The 21,010-nt window shown below is 43.0% G+C and overlaps 1 protein-coding gene across 1 annotated transcript in view; it reads left to right on the top strand.

Annotated features, from left to right (window-relative positions):
- BRICD5 (BRICHOS domain containing 5) overlaps positions 1–21,010 on the top strand; it is a 530,375-nt gene that overhangs the window by 96,068 nt on the left and 413,297 nt on the right. Inside the window, exon 3 of the mRNA XM_069646484.1 lies at positions 9,238–9,378. Within this exon, the coding sequence (XP_069502585.1) occupies positions 9,238–9,378 (141 nt within the window). The remainder of the gene's footprint in view (positions 1–9,237; positions 9,379–21,010) is intronic.

Here is a 21,010-nt window from a genome sequence, read left to right as displayed (position 1 = left end):
CAAGAAGCAAAAGTAACGCCTGGCAGTCCTCCGTAGAAGTAGCTGTGAAGCAAAGAGTCTTGTTTGCCGGCTTCTTTTGAAGCGGCGAGCGGTATCACGTGACGCATCACGTGACTGCTCGCGCACGTTGCGTGGAGCGCAACGCGGCCAGCGATTGGGGCTGCCGGTACGTCCTGGTATCCTGGCGTCGCCGGATGTGCAGGAGGCGCCATGGCAACCTCCAACGTGGAAAAGGGTGAAAAGAGGCGGGTCCGCCCAACATGGTATTCCGCCTGCCGTGCTTCCCCCGCTGGTGTGGTTGGGAAATACGACGGCGAGAAGCGCCTGATGAGGGAGACAGGTGTGAGGGGGGAAGTGAGAGATGGGTTGTGTGAGAGGGCATGACACCGTCGTATATCAGACTTTTAATATACAAATTTTATTCAAACACAACTATAAGAGTGAAATTGACATCCAACGGCCTGTTATCACAACCAATACCAACTAATTCAGGATTAAAACAAGGATGTCAGTTTGCCTCAATTCTATTTAATTTCTATATTAATAATCTTCACTTCGCTTTTAATTCAGTTCGCTCGTTTCCACCAAAATAGATGATCAAGAAGTTTCATATCTGTTGTATGCTGATGATTTGATGATATTAGACCAAACCCCTATTGGTCTTCAAAGAAAATTAACTGCTCTACATGAATATGCCCAGTCGAACAAATTGATAATTAACTCCTCCAAATCGAATATATTAGTATTTCAACACAAACGAGCTATAGGTGATTTTAAATTCAAGTGGCATTTGGGAACTAGCTGTCTAAAACAAGTGCATGAGTACAAATATCTAGGTGTGAACATAAATGCTCATCCGTTAGATCTACCATACATAAGTGAACTCACTGCACGAATGAGACTACTTGCTATCCAGGGTAAAGCACTACAGAGAAAATACGGGAACTTTTCTATTATTCCTGCAAGAACATTTTATCTACAGAAAGTGTTACCAATAATTGGCTATGGTAGCCAAACAAAGATAAATCATATGGCAGTGAAATGGGATGAGCTTGAAGGTATATTTTGGAAACATATCCTCCCGGTACCCCGCTGCACTCCCATTTCTTTAATAAGACATGAATTGGGTCTTATTTCTTTGAATGCTTCAGTGTCTTGGCTGATGTTAGCAGTTTACAGAAAGTCCATAGTCTCGACTGATGCAAGTAAAAACTTGTTTCCTTTAATTAAAAAAGTGTTAATCAAACCATCGTTTACACCTCTGCGAGAATGGAATGAAATCTGTAACCTAATTTTACAGCAAGCTGACATTTCTTTAGATCAGGTAATCGAATTCCCGGATAAAGCCAAATTGAACTTATGGAGAAGTGATTGGATAAACACCATTGATCAAATCAAAGTATACCAAGCGGTTAAGTTAGGTGCCTTTGAATTGCGTGCTATGAATGTGTTACCGCTATACTTGATCAAATTTCCAGACAGAAGATACGCGGATGCTTTTCTATGTTTTAGGTTCAACCTACTTCCTACGAAAGCTAAACTTGCCTCACTGAACAAGTCTCTTAAATTATCTAAAGTATGTACTTACTGTGAAATGCCTGATTCAATCGAGACAACGAGACATCTTTTGATAGATTGTACAAAGCTATTAGATATGAGAAAGCGGTACCTCCATAGACATTTTAAACACCGTCACTTGCTAACTCACGATGAATTATGGGAAGCAATATTTAACACCTCTAATACTTCCTTAATCATAGACATCATACAGTTTTTCAACAAACTGAAATTAATACAACTTGTCTACACTCCAAAATGTTCTAAAATCGATGAGAATGGTCCATTTTGAAGATGAATCCGATACATTTTATTGATGAGAATAAGTTTTGTTGACATACCTACTTTGTTGTACAAGTTTATCTTTATAACTACTCTATATCCATTAATATGTACTGCACTACATGTGATGCCATATTGTTGTTTAATTGCTGCCTTAATCGCTGACTTATTAGTTCATCGTGACATTGTGATGAAAAGAATAATGTATAATTGAAAAAGTTGTTTATTCAACTGAAACAATTTGCTGAATAAAATAAATAAATAAATAAATTATGCCTAGTTTCCTGGTATGACCCTCCGGGCAACATTGGCTACATGACATTTGGCCACCTCACACTGATGCCCGGATTTCAGCAAAAGTCAACATTTGTTTGTGGATTTGTGGCTTGGCAAAGCATTGTTCCTTATTCAATTCCACACTGTTTCACCAATCTGCACCAATTGTTGCATAGTTACCTTTTAGGACTGCACCACATTCTGCATAGGTACCTGTTAGGACCTTCTGGACATTACTGGCTACATAACATTTTGACATCCTACCCCTTTGCCCAGATTTCAGCACCTTCAAACATGAGACGGTTGCCTGAAATCGGCGAAACATCAATGTGGTCGTAGAAGGACCGGTCCTCAAACCTGGAATGCACAGTTTCTGGGACATTTGCACCGCAATGCACTACAACGAATTGCACCATGCCAGGTTGAATAATAGGTAGGGAGGAAGCACAGTCGATCCCAGTATGCAGCAGCACACCAACTCTTGCCTCCCTCCAACGTCTGCTCTGGGGTATGTCAGCTAGCTACACACCCCCATTCTCAGTGTAGTTTACTTCAGAGTGCAAAGCACATCAAGCGATAAGAGAATCGGAACAGCGACCTACAGGCTCATTGATTTTCAGCAGTTTTGGAGAGTATTATCATGTCTGTCCACAGAACCCGTTGGGAGAATGGGTACTTTTTGCTAGTGTTCTATAAAAACGTAATTTGGCGACAGGGGCCCGTTATGTTTATACTCTAATGTAAGTGGGTCCCCGCCACCAAATTTCTGTCATTTGCACTGAGGAAAGCCGTGTACACCGCCTTTTGCCATTCAGACTTGCACTCCACAGTGCAAAGTGAGTAAACACTGCCTGGCATGATGACATGCCAGGCAGCGATTACTTTTCATTGTGAGCACCGCTTGTCTGGCTCACATGACAAGCGATGCTCACAATTGAAATGAAACCCTCCCCGAAATGCAAGCATGTCGGTGAGGGTTTAATTTTAACTGGGAACAATGCTTACCATGCATGCAAGTTAAGCAGTGTTGCCAATTGAAATTAAACCCTCCCCGATATGCGATCATGTCAGGGAGGGTTTAATTGTAATTGTACACGCTCCCTGCCATGCTCAGATGGCAGGGAGTGTGTACAATGGATCCCCATGGGGCCCCCCTGCTTTATTCTGTTGCATAAAGCAGACAGACTACGCAGGGATCTCCAACATTTGCGCTGGCATGAAAATCCATGTTGCCACAAATGCTGGAGCATTTGTATGCCAGAGAGGAAGTGAGGTGGCAGAGGTGTAAGTTGCGTTCTGCCCCTCCTGTCGGCCATACATATGATTGAAAATTTAGCCTGGCGTGATTGAAATAAGTTAAAGCCTTAATCAAGGCTTGTACACCTTTTAATCACCTTACGCCACTCATGAACATGTGATCCTAATTGTTTTATTGGGCTTTCTCACAGGTAGAATGGGACAGTTGCAAGGGCTGTCAGTTGACTATAATTCCCTGTTGCAATAACAGCTGGATGACAGTGGCCATTCTTTCTTCTGCTTTGGGTCATAATGAATGTTTTGGGATTTTCAAGAGGGGTTTGTAGGGATCATCTTGATGTACTGTGTATGCAACCTACTTCATTAGCATGTTCACATCAGAGGCAATTGGTGACTTTGAATAATAAATCAACTAGGCCATTGCTAAGGTTTATGTTTTTAGGTGTTGGTGCTATAAATGACCCTTCTTATAAGGTTGTAATCTTAATTTCGCCATTTTCAATCTTCTCCATTGGGTTTATAATGAATAGTATAATTTAACTGACATGAAAGATCTCTATCAGATCAACAGGCGAAGATGCACTCAACAGAAATGCTTTTTGTCCTCTTGTGTATTCAGGAACATATATATGGGATATGACATGGTTTGGTACAGGCTGATTAGAAATACCAAAAGTGTTAACAGATGCAGAATAAAGAGAGGCATTAGAAAGATCATTCAATCAGAGCACTGACCGGCTAGATCAGGTGTCCAGAAGATGAGGTACACTCCTCCCTTCAATCACATACTGAAAATAGGGACCCTTCTGATCAGTAGGCCTAAGGGATTGATGATGAGCTTATGTTCTCTCAGGCTGCCCTTATACAGGCTCCCTGCAGGCACTGTCGCTCCAGTGTTTGGTGGGGGAAAAAGCAAGGTCATCGGGGTTTGGGAAAAAAGGTGATGGCACAGAAGGTCTATTAAGACACTAATTTTCTCAATGCCCCTCCTGTTGACAATGATAAGCTGTACCTTTGCTCAGAGCTGTTCCCTGTATATTATTCACCCTAACTGCCCCCACCCCATCCTCGTGCATGGCCGCCTCTCTTAAGAAATTCTCACCCCCCTCCTTCTTTGCTGAAAGCCTTGCATTTGTAATGCCATCGGTTTTTGCTCAGCCTTTTCGGCCTTTTGACCTTGGAAAGCAACACATTAATTTGCCACTGTTACCAGTTCAGCTGGTGGTTCAGTTTGCCAACCAACACAGATAACCTTTAACTCTTGCTGACTTTTGGGTTGTAATCCATGAACAAAAGCATCCTACAGCTTCTGAGCCAGCCTATCAGTCCAAAGGCTTCTCTTTATTCTGTCTGCAATTATTGATTTCAGCCCAGCCTATCTTTCTTGGACAAACCTCAGGGAATGCTGCTATTAATTGGCATTTAGCTTTCAATAAGGGTGCATCCATGCTTGTGTCCTTTGCTAGAAAGTGACTGCATCTGTGACAAGGTCAGGGGCTTCAGCCTGTCAGGTGGAACAGGTGTCCTCCTGACTTGGATAGGCAGCCTACCAGAGTGTATACAAGAGCCGATCCAACTCCAGAAGGGTGAGAAAGTTGGGGGAGCCGCAGTCCCTGAACTCCCTGTATATGCCTTGCTTGATAATAGTGGTACCACTGTCAATCACTCAATGCCTTTCAGCCATTTTTCTTCCCAGAACTCTTTTACCACTTGTAGGACCGGATGATCCAGAATACACTGCAGAAGCAGAGAAATGCAGATTTTAGAGAGATGATGAACACAACGCAGACCACGAGATGCTGGTGCATGCCAGCCTCCAACAAACAGGCATGAATTGTAAATTACCACAGCGAAGATGCCAGATGAAATCCACTTGAGCAAACTTCAAAGAATGCAAGAAAACAGAGGCACGGGAGACTCCTGGGCTAAGGGAGGCTTTTGATGCTGTGCAGCATGATAACCCAGCCCTGGGAAAAAGCATAGGTCTCGGTTTGCCCGCAGAGTCAGGTGAGGCGCAGAACCAATGGAAAGAGAGGGGAAGCGAAAACAAGGAAGTTACGGGTATAGAAAGCCCACAGAAACAAAACTGAATGAAAGGTGTTTGGGTGAGGTCAGAAGGTGTGGTGGACCAAGAGGCAAAGTATAGGGGAGTGGAGTGCTGAGATGTCTCTGGCAGTGTTGGATATGAGTGCATGTAAGGTATTGAAAGGGAGAGAGAATGGTACCAAGGTTGAAAGTTTGAAACTGTGATTGTGAGAGTATGTGATAGAGTGGGTCATGGAAAAGAAGGGTGTGCAGTTATAATGTCGAAAACATAATGTCGAATTACAAAAATGTCGAAAAAATAATGTTTAACATTTTTTTTTTCGAATGCTTTCTTTTTTTATTTACTTGTTTTTTTGGGTTCCGCAAGTAAAAAAAAGGTTAAAACAGAAAAAAAAATTAAAAAAGTGGGCTTGGGGGGCACCAAACATTTCGAACAAAAACAAAGAAAAAAAGACATTCGATTTTTTTTTTTTCGACATTTTGACTTTCGACATTGTTTTTAGACATTATCAATATAAACCGAAAAGAAGGGTTGGGAGAGATTGGAGCGAGTCAGAGTAGAGGGGAGGGATAGAGATTGAAAGGCAAAATTGAGAGAGTGAAAGTGAAAATGAAAGGGAGAGGAGACAGGAGCAGAGGGGGAAGTTGGAGACAGTAGGGAGTAGTAGTGGGAGAGGGAGTGTAGGGAAAGAGAGAGGGGGAATGTGAGAAGACCAGAGGGACATAGGAGAACAGAATTTGGAGGAGACAGGAGGGAGTAGGAGGAGGAGTATAGCGAGAGGGATAGGTGGAGTGTGAGAAGAATGGAGAGATAGAGTAGGACGGAGAGAGAGAGAGAGAGAGACACACAGAAGGGTGTAGAGGAGCTTAAAGGTAAACGGGGTGATAGGATAGAGGGGGAGAGAGGACCAAAGACCACAGGTAAAGAGAGAGTGAGAAGGATTGAGGATAGGATGTGAACAATGAAGAGAGTAAAGAGAGACATGATCTGGGAAAGGAGTGATAGATAGAGTGAGGGAAAGAGTGTTTTAGGGAATAGGCATCACCTTGAACATAAAAGGTCATGTTGTAGGGCACCAGGAAGTTTAGGGCATCCTTATAAATTCTCAGAGGAAACAAGATAGACAAAACTTCGGCCTTTAGACTCTCACCACCAGATCAGGATAGCATAGACAATATGAGCTACTGATCACTAGCTGCATTACACCACTGGGGAATAGGGATGTCTGGGCTAGGGTGGAGGGAGTCCACGGGAGGTTTAGGAATCAGTCCCAGACATCCCTTAGTCAGACCAACCAACAGTCTTCCAACAATAACAAAAACAGTGAGAAACTAAATAAAAACGCAAGAACATTTTTCCTGAGTTCGTGAAATTATTCAAGCCATCCGACATGGTTCAATTAGGTTTTGTCAGACCTCAGCCGGCATCATTTCCCACATTAACTGATTCATATCAGCCCAAAATGAATTGTAACTCTGGATTACCATCTGGACCTGCTCTATAAAATGTTCAGGCTCTACTTTTTCAAAAATCCTTTGCTAAATTTCCAAGATTCCCCTAGTGTCCAGGTACTAAATCTCAACTGTCATTATTTGTTACAGATATCTATTTCAAAGGGGCTTGAAACTGTACAGGGCCAAGTATAGAAGCACCAGTCCTCACACCATTTCCGAAGTTAGGGAAGTAAGTTCGGGGTGGCAGCATACAGGTATCTTAGGTGGGACCGGAAGTTGGAACAAAGGCTGTCACACTGTATAATCTTTTTCCTGGGCTAGTCCCCAGGGGGACCTTTTACTTTCGTCACCTCCTCCTTCTCATCACCTTCTCTGTTTCCTAGTCCAAGGTCTCTACCCTTGCATTCTCTGCTGCCTTTAGGGCATTCCAGGATGTATGCCTGAACACATGAGCTAGCAACACCACCTGCTTCTCTTCTGGAGCCACTGAACTCCAACTGCTTCCCAAGAGTTCCCCTCTCTGACATTCTAGAGTTGATGTCATCAAATCTGAGGGTTCTACCCCATTACATCCTAATATTTGATTTATATTGGATATATTTGTATAGCGCTAGTAAACCTGTCAGAATTAACTGCAGATGGTCGTTTAGTCATAATGTCTCCAAGGTGAACTCTATACCGAGCTCCGGTCTCTATGGCCTAGCCAGTGTCAACTTTATTTCAACAGGAAGGTTTTGAGCGATTTACGACAACAGGTGAATTCCATGATATTGCAAAGATACAGGGGTAAGGATTTCCATGGCTTGGGGCCATAGATCACAAACCTTCGGTCACCCCTGAAGGAGCAGTGTGAAGGGGAACCACCAACAGCAGCTTATTACAAGACCGCAGAGATCTACTTGGCCGGTAACAGTTCAGATTGTCCGGGAGTTAGGGACGTGCAAGGTTATTCAGGCATCTAAAAACCAGACACAGAATCTTAAAATGTATTCTCTCTTGTATCGGGAGCCAGTGTAGTGATCTGCGTAGGCTTGAAATAGAGGATCTTTTAGGGACTTTAAAGATGAGCTGGACAGAAGCATTCTGTGCTCTCTGAAGTCTAGATATCTGTTTCTCATGGCGTCCTGCAAGTAGGCTATTGTCATAGTACAGGCGGGAGTCCACTAGTGTGCCCACAACCATGGCATGATCTTTTGAGGGAATAAAAGGGAGAGCTAAATGCAAGAGTCGGAGTGAATGGAAAACTGACTGCACCTTGACACCAACCTGGTTTTCACTACCAAGATTTGCTTGTCAGATGGAACCCAAGTTCTTGATTTAAGCATCGTATTCATGGCTTGGACCCATGAAACATGGAGGAGGAGGAAGTTTAGAGATATCCTTAAGCAAATGGTTGGGGCCAAACAAGGCTACTTCTGTTTTTTTAGCATTCAATTGCAGACTATTGGTGGACATCCAGAGGTTGACTTCATTCAGACAGAGATCCATTTTCTGCAAGGAGTCCTCACTGTTGTCAATCTTCATAGAAGGCTGCGTATCATCCGGGTATGAGTGAAAATTGAAATTGAACTTCCTAAAAGTGTCAGACAAGGGTTTCATGTACACGTTAAAGAGAAGGGGTGGGAGATGCCACACTGTTCTGCCCACATGGCAAGCCCTCTCAGTATATTTTGACATCAATAAAAGGTATTAAGCATTAGAGTTCTACATCTTTCTTTATCCATGCATACACATTAGCTTCATAATCGGCACCAGCTTTCACCCTCTTTAAAGCTAAGGTTTCAGCAGGGAGTTCAGTGGCTGTGACTAAAGTAATGTCAGTGGCATGCTCTATCACCTGAGGTTTGACGTACACTGATAGGTAGCTTGAAGAAACACCCTTTTTCTGTGAAACATTTTAAATGTACGAATCTCAATCAGGCACCTATCCCAAGCACTAAATTCACACTTGGCTGTCTAGAGTGGGTAACCAAACTTGGACTGGGCCATTAGGTCCTCTTACTATAGACCTGTGCACTTGTTTTTTTTTAATTCTCCATCCTGACACTGCTAGCCTTGGAATTTTCCTCTTGTGTTTTTGGGCTTGATTTATATTCCACTACATTTCACCAAATAAGTGGTGAAAGTCAATGCCGTAAAATGTGCAGTAATTTACTACTCACATTTTGTAATGGATTCTGAAGACTTCTTAACTAAGCCATTACTCTACAAATCATATTATGCATTGTAAAGAAAGACACAATTACTCATTCTAGGAGCTTTTTAGAGGTGATCGTTAGGTATGGAGCACCACTGGGCTTAGTGATTTAACGTTGCCTTTCCAGTTCCATGATCCATCTAGCTATTTTCAGTCTTCTTTTGCAGGTCGTCCATCTCACCTTTAAGAACCACCAAGGCTTTTTGACGAACCAATCTGCCATCATGGACCCCTTAAGTAAGACAGTCACCTACACCGTAACGTCTCTGAGGAACCAAACGTCAGTGGTGCTATTCGACAGCAAAAACGTATGTGAGGACTTGAATTACTGTGCCTTTTTCAAAAGCATGTTTGAATGTTACATTTCTTTATGCATCCCATTTGGCTTTTAACATTCCCTGCTAGGCCTCTGTCCATATTCCTTCCTTTCCAGCTTATCTCCTGTATCGGTCCTCCTCGTCCATGGATCAAATGGGCTTTAAGTTCTGTTCATTTAACATGGGCATGAATATTGAACTAAAAGCCCTCTTGAAACAACCAAGAAACCTGTGAGCGGTGGCTTCCAGACTATTGTTAATATATTAGGCTTTAGGGTTAACAAGCAATTAAGGATTATTCAGTGGTTTTTTGAAGGCTAAGAGCTGATTGGTTGAGCAAATCTTCAGGGAGTAATGTTCAGGTGCATTTGTTCCAGATACCAGTGGTGCAGGCAGCTTGTGGTGCCAAGGTGGGTGGACAGCTTCTGAGAGGGCAGAAAATGTTCAAAATAATGTGTTGAAATTTGCATTTTACAGTACAATGCTTGAGAAGAATGGGGTAAAAAGCCATACAATTTACAATTGGTAACACATGAAAAGACAGTAAACATCATGTCCCCAACAGTACAAGGAGAATTTAACATTTATAATAATCAGTGAAATGAGGCTACAGCCACAATCTATCTATGCCATAATAAGGGTCACTGTAAATCACTTGCATGATTCTGTGGCCGCAATCTGCAATCTGTCTACACCAGTAGAAATGGTCACCGTAAGTCACATCATGACTATGAACCTGAGCCCACAATAGAAATCAGCAGTGTTATGGCCCCCACCATACAATCACATGCACACATTGCATTCATACTCGCACTTGCACCAAGACACACACAGAAGCGCGCACACACACACAATGACACTAACATACATATACATACACACCCAACATATGCATGCATACAGTACAAAACACTTATCTTTCGGTCTTCTGCTCTGCACAGTGACACTTTTCTTCGACCAGAGGAAGTAGCAAGCACCATCAGTGAACAAATAGAGTCAGAACCAGAGCACCCCAGGAATACTAGAACACACAGGGCTCACCGGCAGAGCTGATCAATGTTGTTGCGTGTGCTTTTTTGTTTAAATAAAAAAAAGTACACTAACTATAACAATCAAGTGGCAGAAAGATTGAACGGGCACCGAGGAGGAGCCCAGTGCAGAAGGGACTGCATCTGTGGCCAGCCACTTACAGCTACCTCTGATTTTTGGACACCTGCTTAGCTTCTATGGAGCACATTCTGCTGCTATATATGCCATTCATCAATGGTGTCTAATAGTGTCTCTTGGCTATAGCTGTCACTTTTGTTTAACCAGTAGAATTTCCCTTGTTTTATTCAGTATGCATATATATATATATATGGTCCACTTGAATTCCCACCAATCTATGGTCCGGTTATTGAAGCATTGTTGCACTACGAGGGACTTCGAAGGAAGAAGCGTTTGAAGCTTTCTTGTGGTGCTGCAAAGTAGGCTGATTTTGGAGCGGAGGAAGGAAAGCTGTGGTACACTTATTTTGAGACTTCTCTGTACATGGCTATGAGTGAAAAGGTGAGGAATATTTTTTTTTGTTTTTTTGATGATTTTGTTTATTTGTAAACTTTTTCATCATTTCCGTCGTTATCTGTAGATGGTCAGAACTAATGATTTAGATTGTTTCTCATGGTTTTATGGTGTTCTTTTGTTGAGTTCCAATATAGTAATTAAAAAAGGGTGATTGTATATGTGTATTTGTTGTTGTGTCCACTAAGTAGGGCGGCCCATCTTTCTTGAGTGTTCATTTGTTGTGCTGAGAGTTGGAAGAACGCTCCAAATCGTTTGCGCTGAGAAGAAAGTGATTGGCATTCCATGACTAGATGAAATATGGTTTCTGGGATTGCTTGGTCTTTACAGAATCGGCAGTAGTTGTTTGTGACATCAGTCTTCCTCGTTATTGATAGATAGGAGTTTGTGGGCAGAATGTTCAAACGTAGTCTTAAGAAAGTTGTTCAAATACTCTGGTCTGGAAAAATTTGAAGGTATGGCGGTAACATATGGATTTTCCTACTGTCTTTGGTACATTGAAGGTTTTTGTTTGTAGGCGTTCTTTTTTTGGATAGTTTTTATCCAATCGTTCTGAAGAAGTTTTATTTTTGCATGTTGTGGGCGAAGAGTTAGCATTTCTTCTGTGATGTCTTTGTTTTCCATTTCCTTCCTCATTGACTGTTTCCATTTTTGTAATACCGTGTTGTTGAAGGTGTTAGCTTTGGCTCGGAGGATTTGAATAGCTGGGGTTTTTTGGTCGGTGAGAATTTTTCTGAAGATGTCTAGTCTTTTCCATAGAACAACGGATTCAATTGACTGGGTTGCCATTTCATATCGAATTCTTGGCATTGGATATGCTTGTGGTAGGTGGAGAATTTTCCGCCAGAAAATTGCTTCAAATTTCATCCAGTTTGTTGTACGGGCATTCAGCATTGCTTCTGTTCCATATGTTAATATCGGGATGTACTTGTGTCTGTAATAGGCAATGATGGGTTTGAATGAGAACTGGCCATATTTCCTGTGAAGTATACATCCTTGTCTTGCTAGAGTTTGTGCTGTTTGTTCGATTTTGTCAATCCATTGCTCCTCGAGTTTGATTGGTTTATTAGGACGCCAAGATATTTAAAAGTTGTCACATTTTCTATTTGGTTCCCATTGATATTGAAGCTCGGTTGGTATGGTTTTTTTGTGAATGGTTTGGTTAGAGTCATTGTCTTAGTTTTTCCAATGTTGATTGTCAATTGGTTTGTTTCCATGTAGCTACTCAGAGCTGTCAACGATGCTTGTAGTCCAGTACGTGTTTTGTCTAGTAGAACGATATCGTCTGCATATGCCATGGCTGGAACTGGGGTGGAATTTATTTTCGGTGGATTAGTTTTGTTGGATTTTAGGTGTTCTTCAATGTCCGACGTGAATAGGTTGTATAGAGTTGCTGCCTAGGGGCAGCCTAGCTTTAGACCATTTGTTGTTGGGATTGCATTGGTGGTAGCTCCTTGTTTTGATCATCTCACTTTCATGGTGGTTTCTGAATATAGGAGAATGATCGGCTCAAGGATGTTCGATGGACAGTTCCATGCTCTGAGTTTTGTCCATAGTTTATGCCATGAGATCGCACTGAAGGCCATCTTTAAGTCGATAAATGCTGCGTATATTGTAGTGTGAGAGTTGATGGCTTCATGCTTTATTAGATGGAGTAATATCAGATTGAGATTGGTTCCGACATTGGCAGTGAAGCCTGTTTGCCTGATCGAGAATTTGTCATTTTCTAGTGCCCATGTAGTTAGTTGTTTGAGCAGTACTGAAGCAAATAGTTTCCCAAGCGGATCTAGTAGGGCGATTGGACGAAAGTTTTGTGGTTCATCTCTGGGTCCTTGCTTATGGATTGGAACAATTATTGTCGACCTTCAGGAGTTTGGTCCAGGCACTCTAGACGTGTTCAAGTTTTTGATGAGCTTCATGAAGTATTCAAATTCTGCATTTATGTACCATTTTGGTTCGTTTGTGGGCATTTGATTTTCAGGTTGCGTTTTTCTTGGTCCGTACATGGTCGAGAAGTGCGTTATCCAAGTTTCCTGCAACGTTGGCTGTTAATTTGTGCTGTTTTTGCAGGTTGTCATTGAGTAAGTTCCAGATCTCCCTCGTGTTATGAGTCTTGTGGAGTTTCATTATGTTTTCTGCGTCTGCTTGCTGCAGGATTTTTTGGTGAGATTTCCTCCAATTGGCGTAATTCTGCCTCAGATGTTTGATCTGTTTCATGTTTTCCGTGGATTTTGTTTTTTTTAATTATAGTATTGATCGGTTTATGCATTTTTTCTTTTCTGCTATTTCTTGGATGTATGTATGACGATGCTCTATATGTGGGCGGTTTTTGAGCGTTTGTCGGAATGGTAGTAGAATCCATTCGTAGTTGAGTTTCTTAGAATCTGTCAGGGTGGCGTCATGGAGTTTCTTCGGTAGGTTTGCCATGGCTGATTGTGGAATCCTTAGTCTTGATGATGTGCCGTCAAGTTCTACGGAGGCTATTGGTGCTGGTTCACTTTGTTGAGTTGATAGCCAGGAGTGAACAGTAAGTTGGTTATGATTGCTTTTGTCGGTTATTATCGTTTGCGCTTTTGTGACTGATTCATGTAGGTTGTATGATAGAAATATGTAATCAATGATTGCATTTGATGATCCTCTGGTCCAGGTTGGCATATATGCTGTGGAGTTGTTCTTTGCATGGTTCAGGAGGGTGAGATTGCGAGTTGTAATTTCAGTCATCCATCTGCTTGCTTTCAGTGAGAGATGTGAATGAGTTTGGAGAGATCCGTTCTGGTTGTATAGCTTGATGTTCAGATCCCCGCAGATTATTATTTCTGGTAGGCGATGGGTTGTCACGACCTTGTCAATTGTCAGGAACACACCGTCGATAAATGCCTCTGTTGATATTGCTGCAGGGTTCCAATAGAGGTTTAGGATTGCAACTATTGTGTCATTTTTTTGTTTTCCGTTTGAGTGGATATTGGTGCACACCAGTATTGTTAGTTGGGTCCAGGGGTTGATATTTTCAGTGCTCAGTACTGTACGGTCCGGGTTTATCTTGATTAGGGTGAGGAGCCCTGATGCTGGTCTTCCTTGTTTTTTGACGATAGCAGGATTGAGAAAAATGAGGAAGCCATCACAAGCCGGCGGTTCGCTGAGCCAGGTTTCCTGAAAGCATATGATTTGAAATTGTTCTAGTTCTTTGGAGTGGTTTGTGAAAAGATGCAAATTTCCTCTGGTATTCCACGAGCAGAATGACCACATGTATCTCAGGTTCGTTGATTGTTATGAGCGGGAGATCGTTTAGTCTTCTAAGGATGTAGTTTCTGTGAAATAAGTTTCTGAATCATAGGTTCTTCTGATCGGTCTCTCGTCTCTGTGTGATTGTTGTCTTTGTGGTGATTGACTCCGCTTGCTGTCAGCTCCAGTGTGGTTGGCTGTATAGTTGTTTGTTGATGGTCTTGGTTGGTGTTGCCAATTGTCGTCTCTTTCTGAAGCTCTTTCTCTGTATTTCGGTTTGTTGGGCATTGTTATGGTTGTGGCAGCCCAGCACGTAAATCCAAGTTTTTGTAGCTGGGCACGTCTTGATAAGATCAGTTTTTGCTTGTTAAAGTCTGCTAGCTCTATGACAATCTTATCTAGATTTTGATCATCTTTGAATGTTATGAGGTCAATGGGCCTCATTACGACCCAGGCGGTCCGGAAATAACGGTGGCGGTAAACCCGCCGCCACCGTTGTTTCCGGACCGCCTGAGTCCAAACCCTGCAGGCGGGAGGTGATGTTCCCGCCAGGTCTGACCTGGCGGGTTTAACACCTTCCGCATGCAGGCGGACGAGGAAACACCGGCAGCATTACGAGATGCTGCCGGTGTTTCCATGATCCCCATTTCCATCGAGTCCCATAGGACTCGATGGGAATGGGGATTTACACCATTCCGCCTCCGTGATTCCCGGAAAACCAGGGTTGTAATGCCCCGGTAATTCCGGGAATCACGGAGGCGGAATGGTAATACGAGTCCGGCGTTAACCAGGCGGTTTTACCGCCTCGGTTAACGCCGGACTCGTAATGAGGCCCAATGTCTTTTGTTGCTATTTTGTTCAAATACGGTATTGCTCCAAAGAGGTGTAAAACATTGTTTCTGTTTAGAATTAGAGGTTCTGGTCTGTTAGCTTCGTTTTCAATATGGATTTCGTAGATTTTGTTTTGTCATAATGGATTGACAAATGATGGGAAATTGAAGCTGTGTTCAGTGGGATCTTGTGATCTTGTCGTAAGTGAATCGGATGAAATTTGATCGTAGTTTTTGTTTGTTGTTTCATCCGTTGTGTCACTATCTAGGGACACATCTGAGATTTCTTCGAGAGAAGTCTGAGATTTCATCTTGGTTGACATTTGTTGATTGTTCGTGTTCCAGAGGATATTCATCAATTATTATGAAGCTTGCGTGGCCTGTTGGTTGGATGGGTGGTATTATATTATCTGCTGTTTGATCTTCGTGGATAGATAAATTAAGTAGTTCTTCATCTATGGATGGTTCACATTGTGGTCTTTGTAGTACTTGAGGGTGTGTCTGGGTTTTAAGGCTTTGTTTTCGCTGGGTTTCGGTGGCTAATAGTGTCAGTGGAGTTTGGGTTTTGTTTTTGATAGTTGTGGAAGGTTGGTCGGTTGGTTTCACAGTTCTTAGAAATGCTCTCAAGCCCGTTTGTCGTTTTTTGTTGGGTTTTGGTTGTGTAGGTTTCGGGTCCTTTGGGCTTTTTTTTTTTGCAAAAATCTGGTATGCTGAGGAACTTATATCTGTATGTCCTTTTCTGAAATATTAACACCGTCATGAACAAATAGTAATTAAAAATACACCATTATTTAGCAAAACTCACTTGTGAAGAAAATACACCAATTTAATTTATGAACTATCACAACCAAAAATATATGCCACATTGTAAGCAAATCTGAGCTAAAGCCTAATTAAGGATTACGACAACTAGGGATTTGAGGAAGGAGTGCAGGAAGGAGCAGTATGACAATGAACTCTTTCTTTGAAATCAGACCGCTTACCTCACTGTCGAAACAAAACCCTCTTTGTAGCTTTCTACCACCCTAAAAAATCCTTCCTGTTGGCCAGTTCCTTCTCTAGCACTACATTTTCACACCCACCCTGGAATCCACACCCTTTTAGTTTCTGTGCTGTTTACCCCCTTTATGTCCTATCTCTTCCCACGTTTCCTGTTTTCTCAGGCACCCTAAGGCATGTGTGCTGTAAACTGTCCATGTTTTTCATTTTTGTTTTTGGCGCATATATGGTGGTGCTAGCGCCACTTTTGTGGCAAAGCATTTGCTAACATAAGAAAGAAGCATGGGCGTTTCAGAAGCAGGATCTGGTTTCATACAAACTGGCAATGCTAAGGAATGCAACATCTGAATCAGAAAATGTTATTGTTTGTGCGCCTGGGCCATTTAAACCAATGCATGGGTGTATTACAATGTGTCTCCCAATCAGGAGTCTTGTTTGAAATTACATGCTTTCATCCTGTGCTGGCATGGTGATCCTTCTGTTGACTACTCACTACTGGTTTTACAGGGGACCCTACAGGGCCCACATTGTGGGGCAGCCCCCTGGGGATGAGGGGAACCCATTTATTTGTATTTATTTAACATTTGTAGCGCACGCCAAACCCATGGGTATCTGGGCGCTGGAAAGCAGGTAATACACATTACAGGGGTTACCACAGGCAACAATAGATAACATAGGTTTGGCATAATCATGTTGAGCATATTTACAGACATAAGATATTTACAGATAAATTCTTCTCGTTGGTACAGAATCAGTAATATTTACATAGAAAATGTTATTCTCCTAGGTAGTTGCAGATGAGGTATAGCATATGTATTTACAAATTGAAAAAGGAAAATACTGTGAGAATTGAGCATTGAGGCACAGACACATTTGAGGTGAAGAACCAGGCATTCGGTTTTCTGCGAAATGAAGTGTGGGATGGGTCCAATCTAATGTCTAAAGGTAGGGCGTTCCATCCTTTGGCTTCCACAACTGGGAAGCTACGTCCCCCAGCCTTAGTTCTTTAAAATTTCAGAACAGAGAGAAGGGAGGCTGAATCGGAGCACGTAGGCTTGGTGGTTTGGGTTGGAGTTAGCAGGTTGGTAAGATGTTTCGGAGCTATGCTATTGAAGCATTTGTGGGTGATTGCCATTGTCCTGAACTGGTAGCCAGCATACCTTTCGTTTGATTTCAGCGATAAGTTCTCTTGGTATGTTTAGTGATGCCCGAAGGGCGTTGTTTTGAGTAACCTGTCGTTTTTTGATGCTGCTGGTCTCTGTGCCAGCCAGGAGGATATTGCAATAGTCGAGTTTCGACAGAATGAGGGCTCTTGCTAAGGTTAGGCAACTGTTCGCTGATAAGTAGGGTCTACAAGCATTAATGAGTTTGGCAGTGTAGGCTGCTGATGAAATTATAGAGTTAACTTGTCTGGATAAGGATGAGTCCAAATACACACCCAGCGTTTTAACATCTTTAGAGACGGTAATGGTATTTCCATCTATTACGAATTGTTTGTATTTGGGGTCAAGTTTTTTTAGGCCTGTTTGGGTGCCGACCAGGATTTAGAGAAAGTTCCTGTTGGGCCATACAGGTTTGGATCATCTGGTAAATGTCAATGAGGATGGTAGAGTCTGTGTTGTTGTCTCCAGTTAGGTGGATTAGAATTTGCGTATCATCAGTGTAGTTTGTATATGACACTCCACGTTCATCAAGGCGGTGAAATAGCAGCTTGGTGAATGTGTTGTAAAGCCTTGGTGACACGCAAGATCCTTGAGGAACTCTGCAAGGAACAGGGGCAGGGGTAGCGTTAACTAGGTTGGAAAAGACTCTCGTAGTATGCTCAGATAGGAATGATTTTATCCAGGCAATGGCATTGGGTGAGAAGTGTGCAGCGCTATCCAGGTGCTGGCATAGCATTTTGTGGTTTACTAAGTCAAATGCCACAGAGAGGTCTGGGAGAAGTAGTATGGCTAATTTTCCGTTGTCAATTATGGTGTCCATTTGAAGTCAAGGAGTGCCGTTTCTGTCCCTGTCTAGGTCGGATCCCAATTGGCGTAGGCCAAGGAGATTGTTGTTTTCCAGGTGTTCCCTAATCTGGAGGTAAGCAGCGCGGTCAAGGATTTTCAAAAGGAAGGGGACCATTGTGATAGGACGGTAATTAGTAGGGATGCTGGGGTCAAGAGATGTTTTTTTTTAGGAGCGGGAGGACCCATGCTTCTTTCAGATTCTTGGAGACTGTACCTTGTGAGGAGGAGTTGTTGATGAGAGAGGTGATGAATGGGGCGAGTTCTGTGACGCAGTCTTTGATGATAGCGGCAGGGCATATGTCGCCTTGACACCTTGACGGTTTTAGACTGGTGATGATTTTGATGACCTCGGTAGTGGAGACTGGCCTAAATTCAAAAGGGGGGGATGAGGGCTCTCTCAAGATAGGCGGGTCAATGATCATGTCTGCTAATGTACTTGTCTTTTTTGTTAGCAATTTTGTTTTAGAGCAATAGCTATTTTGTCCAGGAGTGCATGCTGTATGTTGGCACACCAGGTTTTGTCTTTCTGACAGGTTTTGGGTGGGCTGGTGGGGGACTCAAATTCCCTTTGGATGCTGAATAGTTCCTTACTATCAGATTTAGCATTTGCTATGTGCTCATTGTAAGTGGTGTTTTAGCTAGCAGTATAGCTTGTTAGTATTTTTTAGTGGAGGAGATGAATAGATCCCTGTTGTTTTTCAATGGCGAGGCTTTCCAGGTTGATTCAGCGGCACGTTTAATTGATCTAAGGTTCTTGAGGTCAGGTGTGAACCAGGAGTTCAGGTGAGCTGTCTGTTTTGGTTTGCAGAGTTTCACTGAGGCAATTTTGTCAACAGCCTGGAGGATGATAGTGTTGTAGACTGACCATGATGCTGATCAGTCACACAGCAGGGACTGCAGGTGCTCCTGTGTCTGATAGTGGCCCCACAATTTCCACAGTCCAGTCCCCAGCATCGTTTTTGGGTCTTTTTACAAATGGAATTTGTGATTGCGTCCATAAAAAGGTAAGGAAGCCCGAAATCGCTTAGAAAAAGGCCCAAAACACATGCAAGCTTACAGCAATTATGAGAGGGGGCAGCCTGGGCATCAACAACATTTTTAAAGTGTTTTGGGTACTCTTTCCTATGGTAATTCGGCCTTGCTGCCATAAAATTTAAGTAAGCCAAAACTCCTTTAGAAAGAAACAAACGTACAACAATGGTGGGAGTGGGTTACTATTCAACAGTAGGACTGTGGGAAGACCCAGAAGCAAATGTTCTAAGTACAATAAGTGTATGTGTATGCATGCATGTTAGAATATATTTCAAGCGTTGGGTGTGTATGTGCGAGTGAGTCACGGTGTGTGAGACTGAGTGGCTATGTGTTTATATATATATATATATGTATATATATATATGTGTGCGTGTAGGTATGAGTGAGTCCCTGTGTGTGAGAATGACTGGTTGTGTGTGTTAGTGTGCCTTGCCTCTCCCCCTCCTTGCCCTGTCACACCCTCCCCCATGTTCTCAGTCACACTCTCCGCTTGTGCTATGACACTCTCCTTGCACTGTCATACTCTCCATGAGCTGTCACACTCTCCTTCAAGCTGCAATCACACGCTCCCTGCACTGTCACACTCTGTCAAACTCTCTCCTTGCACTGTCAACCCCTCTCCTTGCACGGTCAGCATCTCCAATTCTCAATACTTGCACTGTCAAACTCTCCCACTCTCTGTCGTTGTATTGCTTCTTTCTCCTTGTACTGTTTCTCGCTCTCCCCTTGTAGTGTCTCTCACGTTGTTGTGTCACTCCCTCCTTGTATGGTCACTGTCTCTCGTTGCACTGTCACTCTCTCTTTACACTGTCACTTTCTCACTCTTTGTTCTCTCTCTCTCCGTGCACTCTTTCTGTCTTTTGCACTCTCTCCTTACACTTGTTCTCTCTCTCTCTCTGCTTGTACGCTTTCTCTCGCTCCTTGCATTCTCAATCTCTCACTTCTTTCAATGTCTTAATCTCTCCCTGCTTCCACGTTCTCTCTCTGCTTGCATTTTATCTCTCTCCTTGCACTCGCTGTACCTCTCCTTGCATTCTCTCTCTCTCTCTCTCCTTGCACTTTCTCTCACCTTACACTGTCTCTCTCCTTACACTGTCTCTCTCTCGATCTCCTTGCATGGTTTGTCTCTCTCCTTGCAATCTTTCATTGCACTGTTTCTTTTTCTCCTTGCACTGTCTCGCCCCCTCTCTCTGCACTGTCATTCCCCCACTCGCTCTCCTTGCACTGCTACACTCTTTGCTTTCTTTCCTAGCATTGTCACCTGCTACTATGGTCTCTTCTTGCACTGTCTCACTTCTACACTCTCTCATTGCACTGTCACACACTCCCACCTTCTGCTTTCACATTTTTCCACACTTTCTCTGTGCGCCCCTCTTTGTGCACTGTCATACTTTCTCTCTGTGTGCTGTCACACTCTGCGCTGTCACTCTCTCTCTATGTGCACTGTCAAACACTCCGTACTTTCACACTGTGCACTTTCACACTGTGCACTTTCACACTCGGCGCTTTCACACTCTCCATGCGCTGCTACTCTCTTTTGTGCACTGTCACACACTCTCCATGCGCTGTCCCTCTCTCTACATGCACTGTAATCACTTGCTCCATACGCGGTCTCCCTCACTCCATGCACTGTCACCCTCTGTTTCTCCTTGCGCTTTCACTCTTTCTCCCTCGGCTTTCACTCACTCTCGTGTGCTGCCTCTCTCTCCCCCACCTTATCCTGTCACTATCTCTCTCTCTCTCTTTGTGCCCTTCCCCCTTCCCCATTCCTCCCTTTCACCCTGGCACCCTTGAAAGATATCCCATCTTGCTTCCTGATTACATCTTCTCCAACTTTCACCTTCGCTCACAGCCCTTACTTTTTGCGCTTTCTTCCTCTCACAGCCTCTCTTTTTTTACCCTCTGACTCACCCTTTTTTGCGCATATCTCCTCCTTCTCACCATCGATGGCACCCTTTCACATTGGCTTCC

This window comes from Ambystoma mexicanum, chromosome 2q, assembly GCF_040938575.1.
Source record: "Ambystoma mexicanum isolate Mex_15411 chromosome 2q, UKY_AmexF1_1, whole genome shotgun sequence".
In the NCBI taxonomy this organism is placed as follows: domain Eukaryota; kingdom Metazoa; phylum Chordata; class Amphibia; order Caudata; family Ambystomatidae; genus Ambystoma; species Ambystoma mexicanum.
The sequence above is the reverse complement of the archived record's forward strand: the minus strand, read 5'-3'. Positions and strand labels throughout refer to the sequence as shown.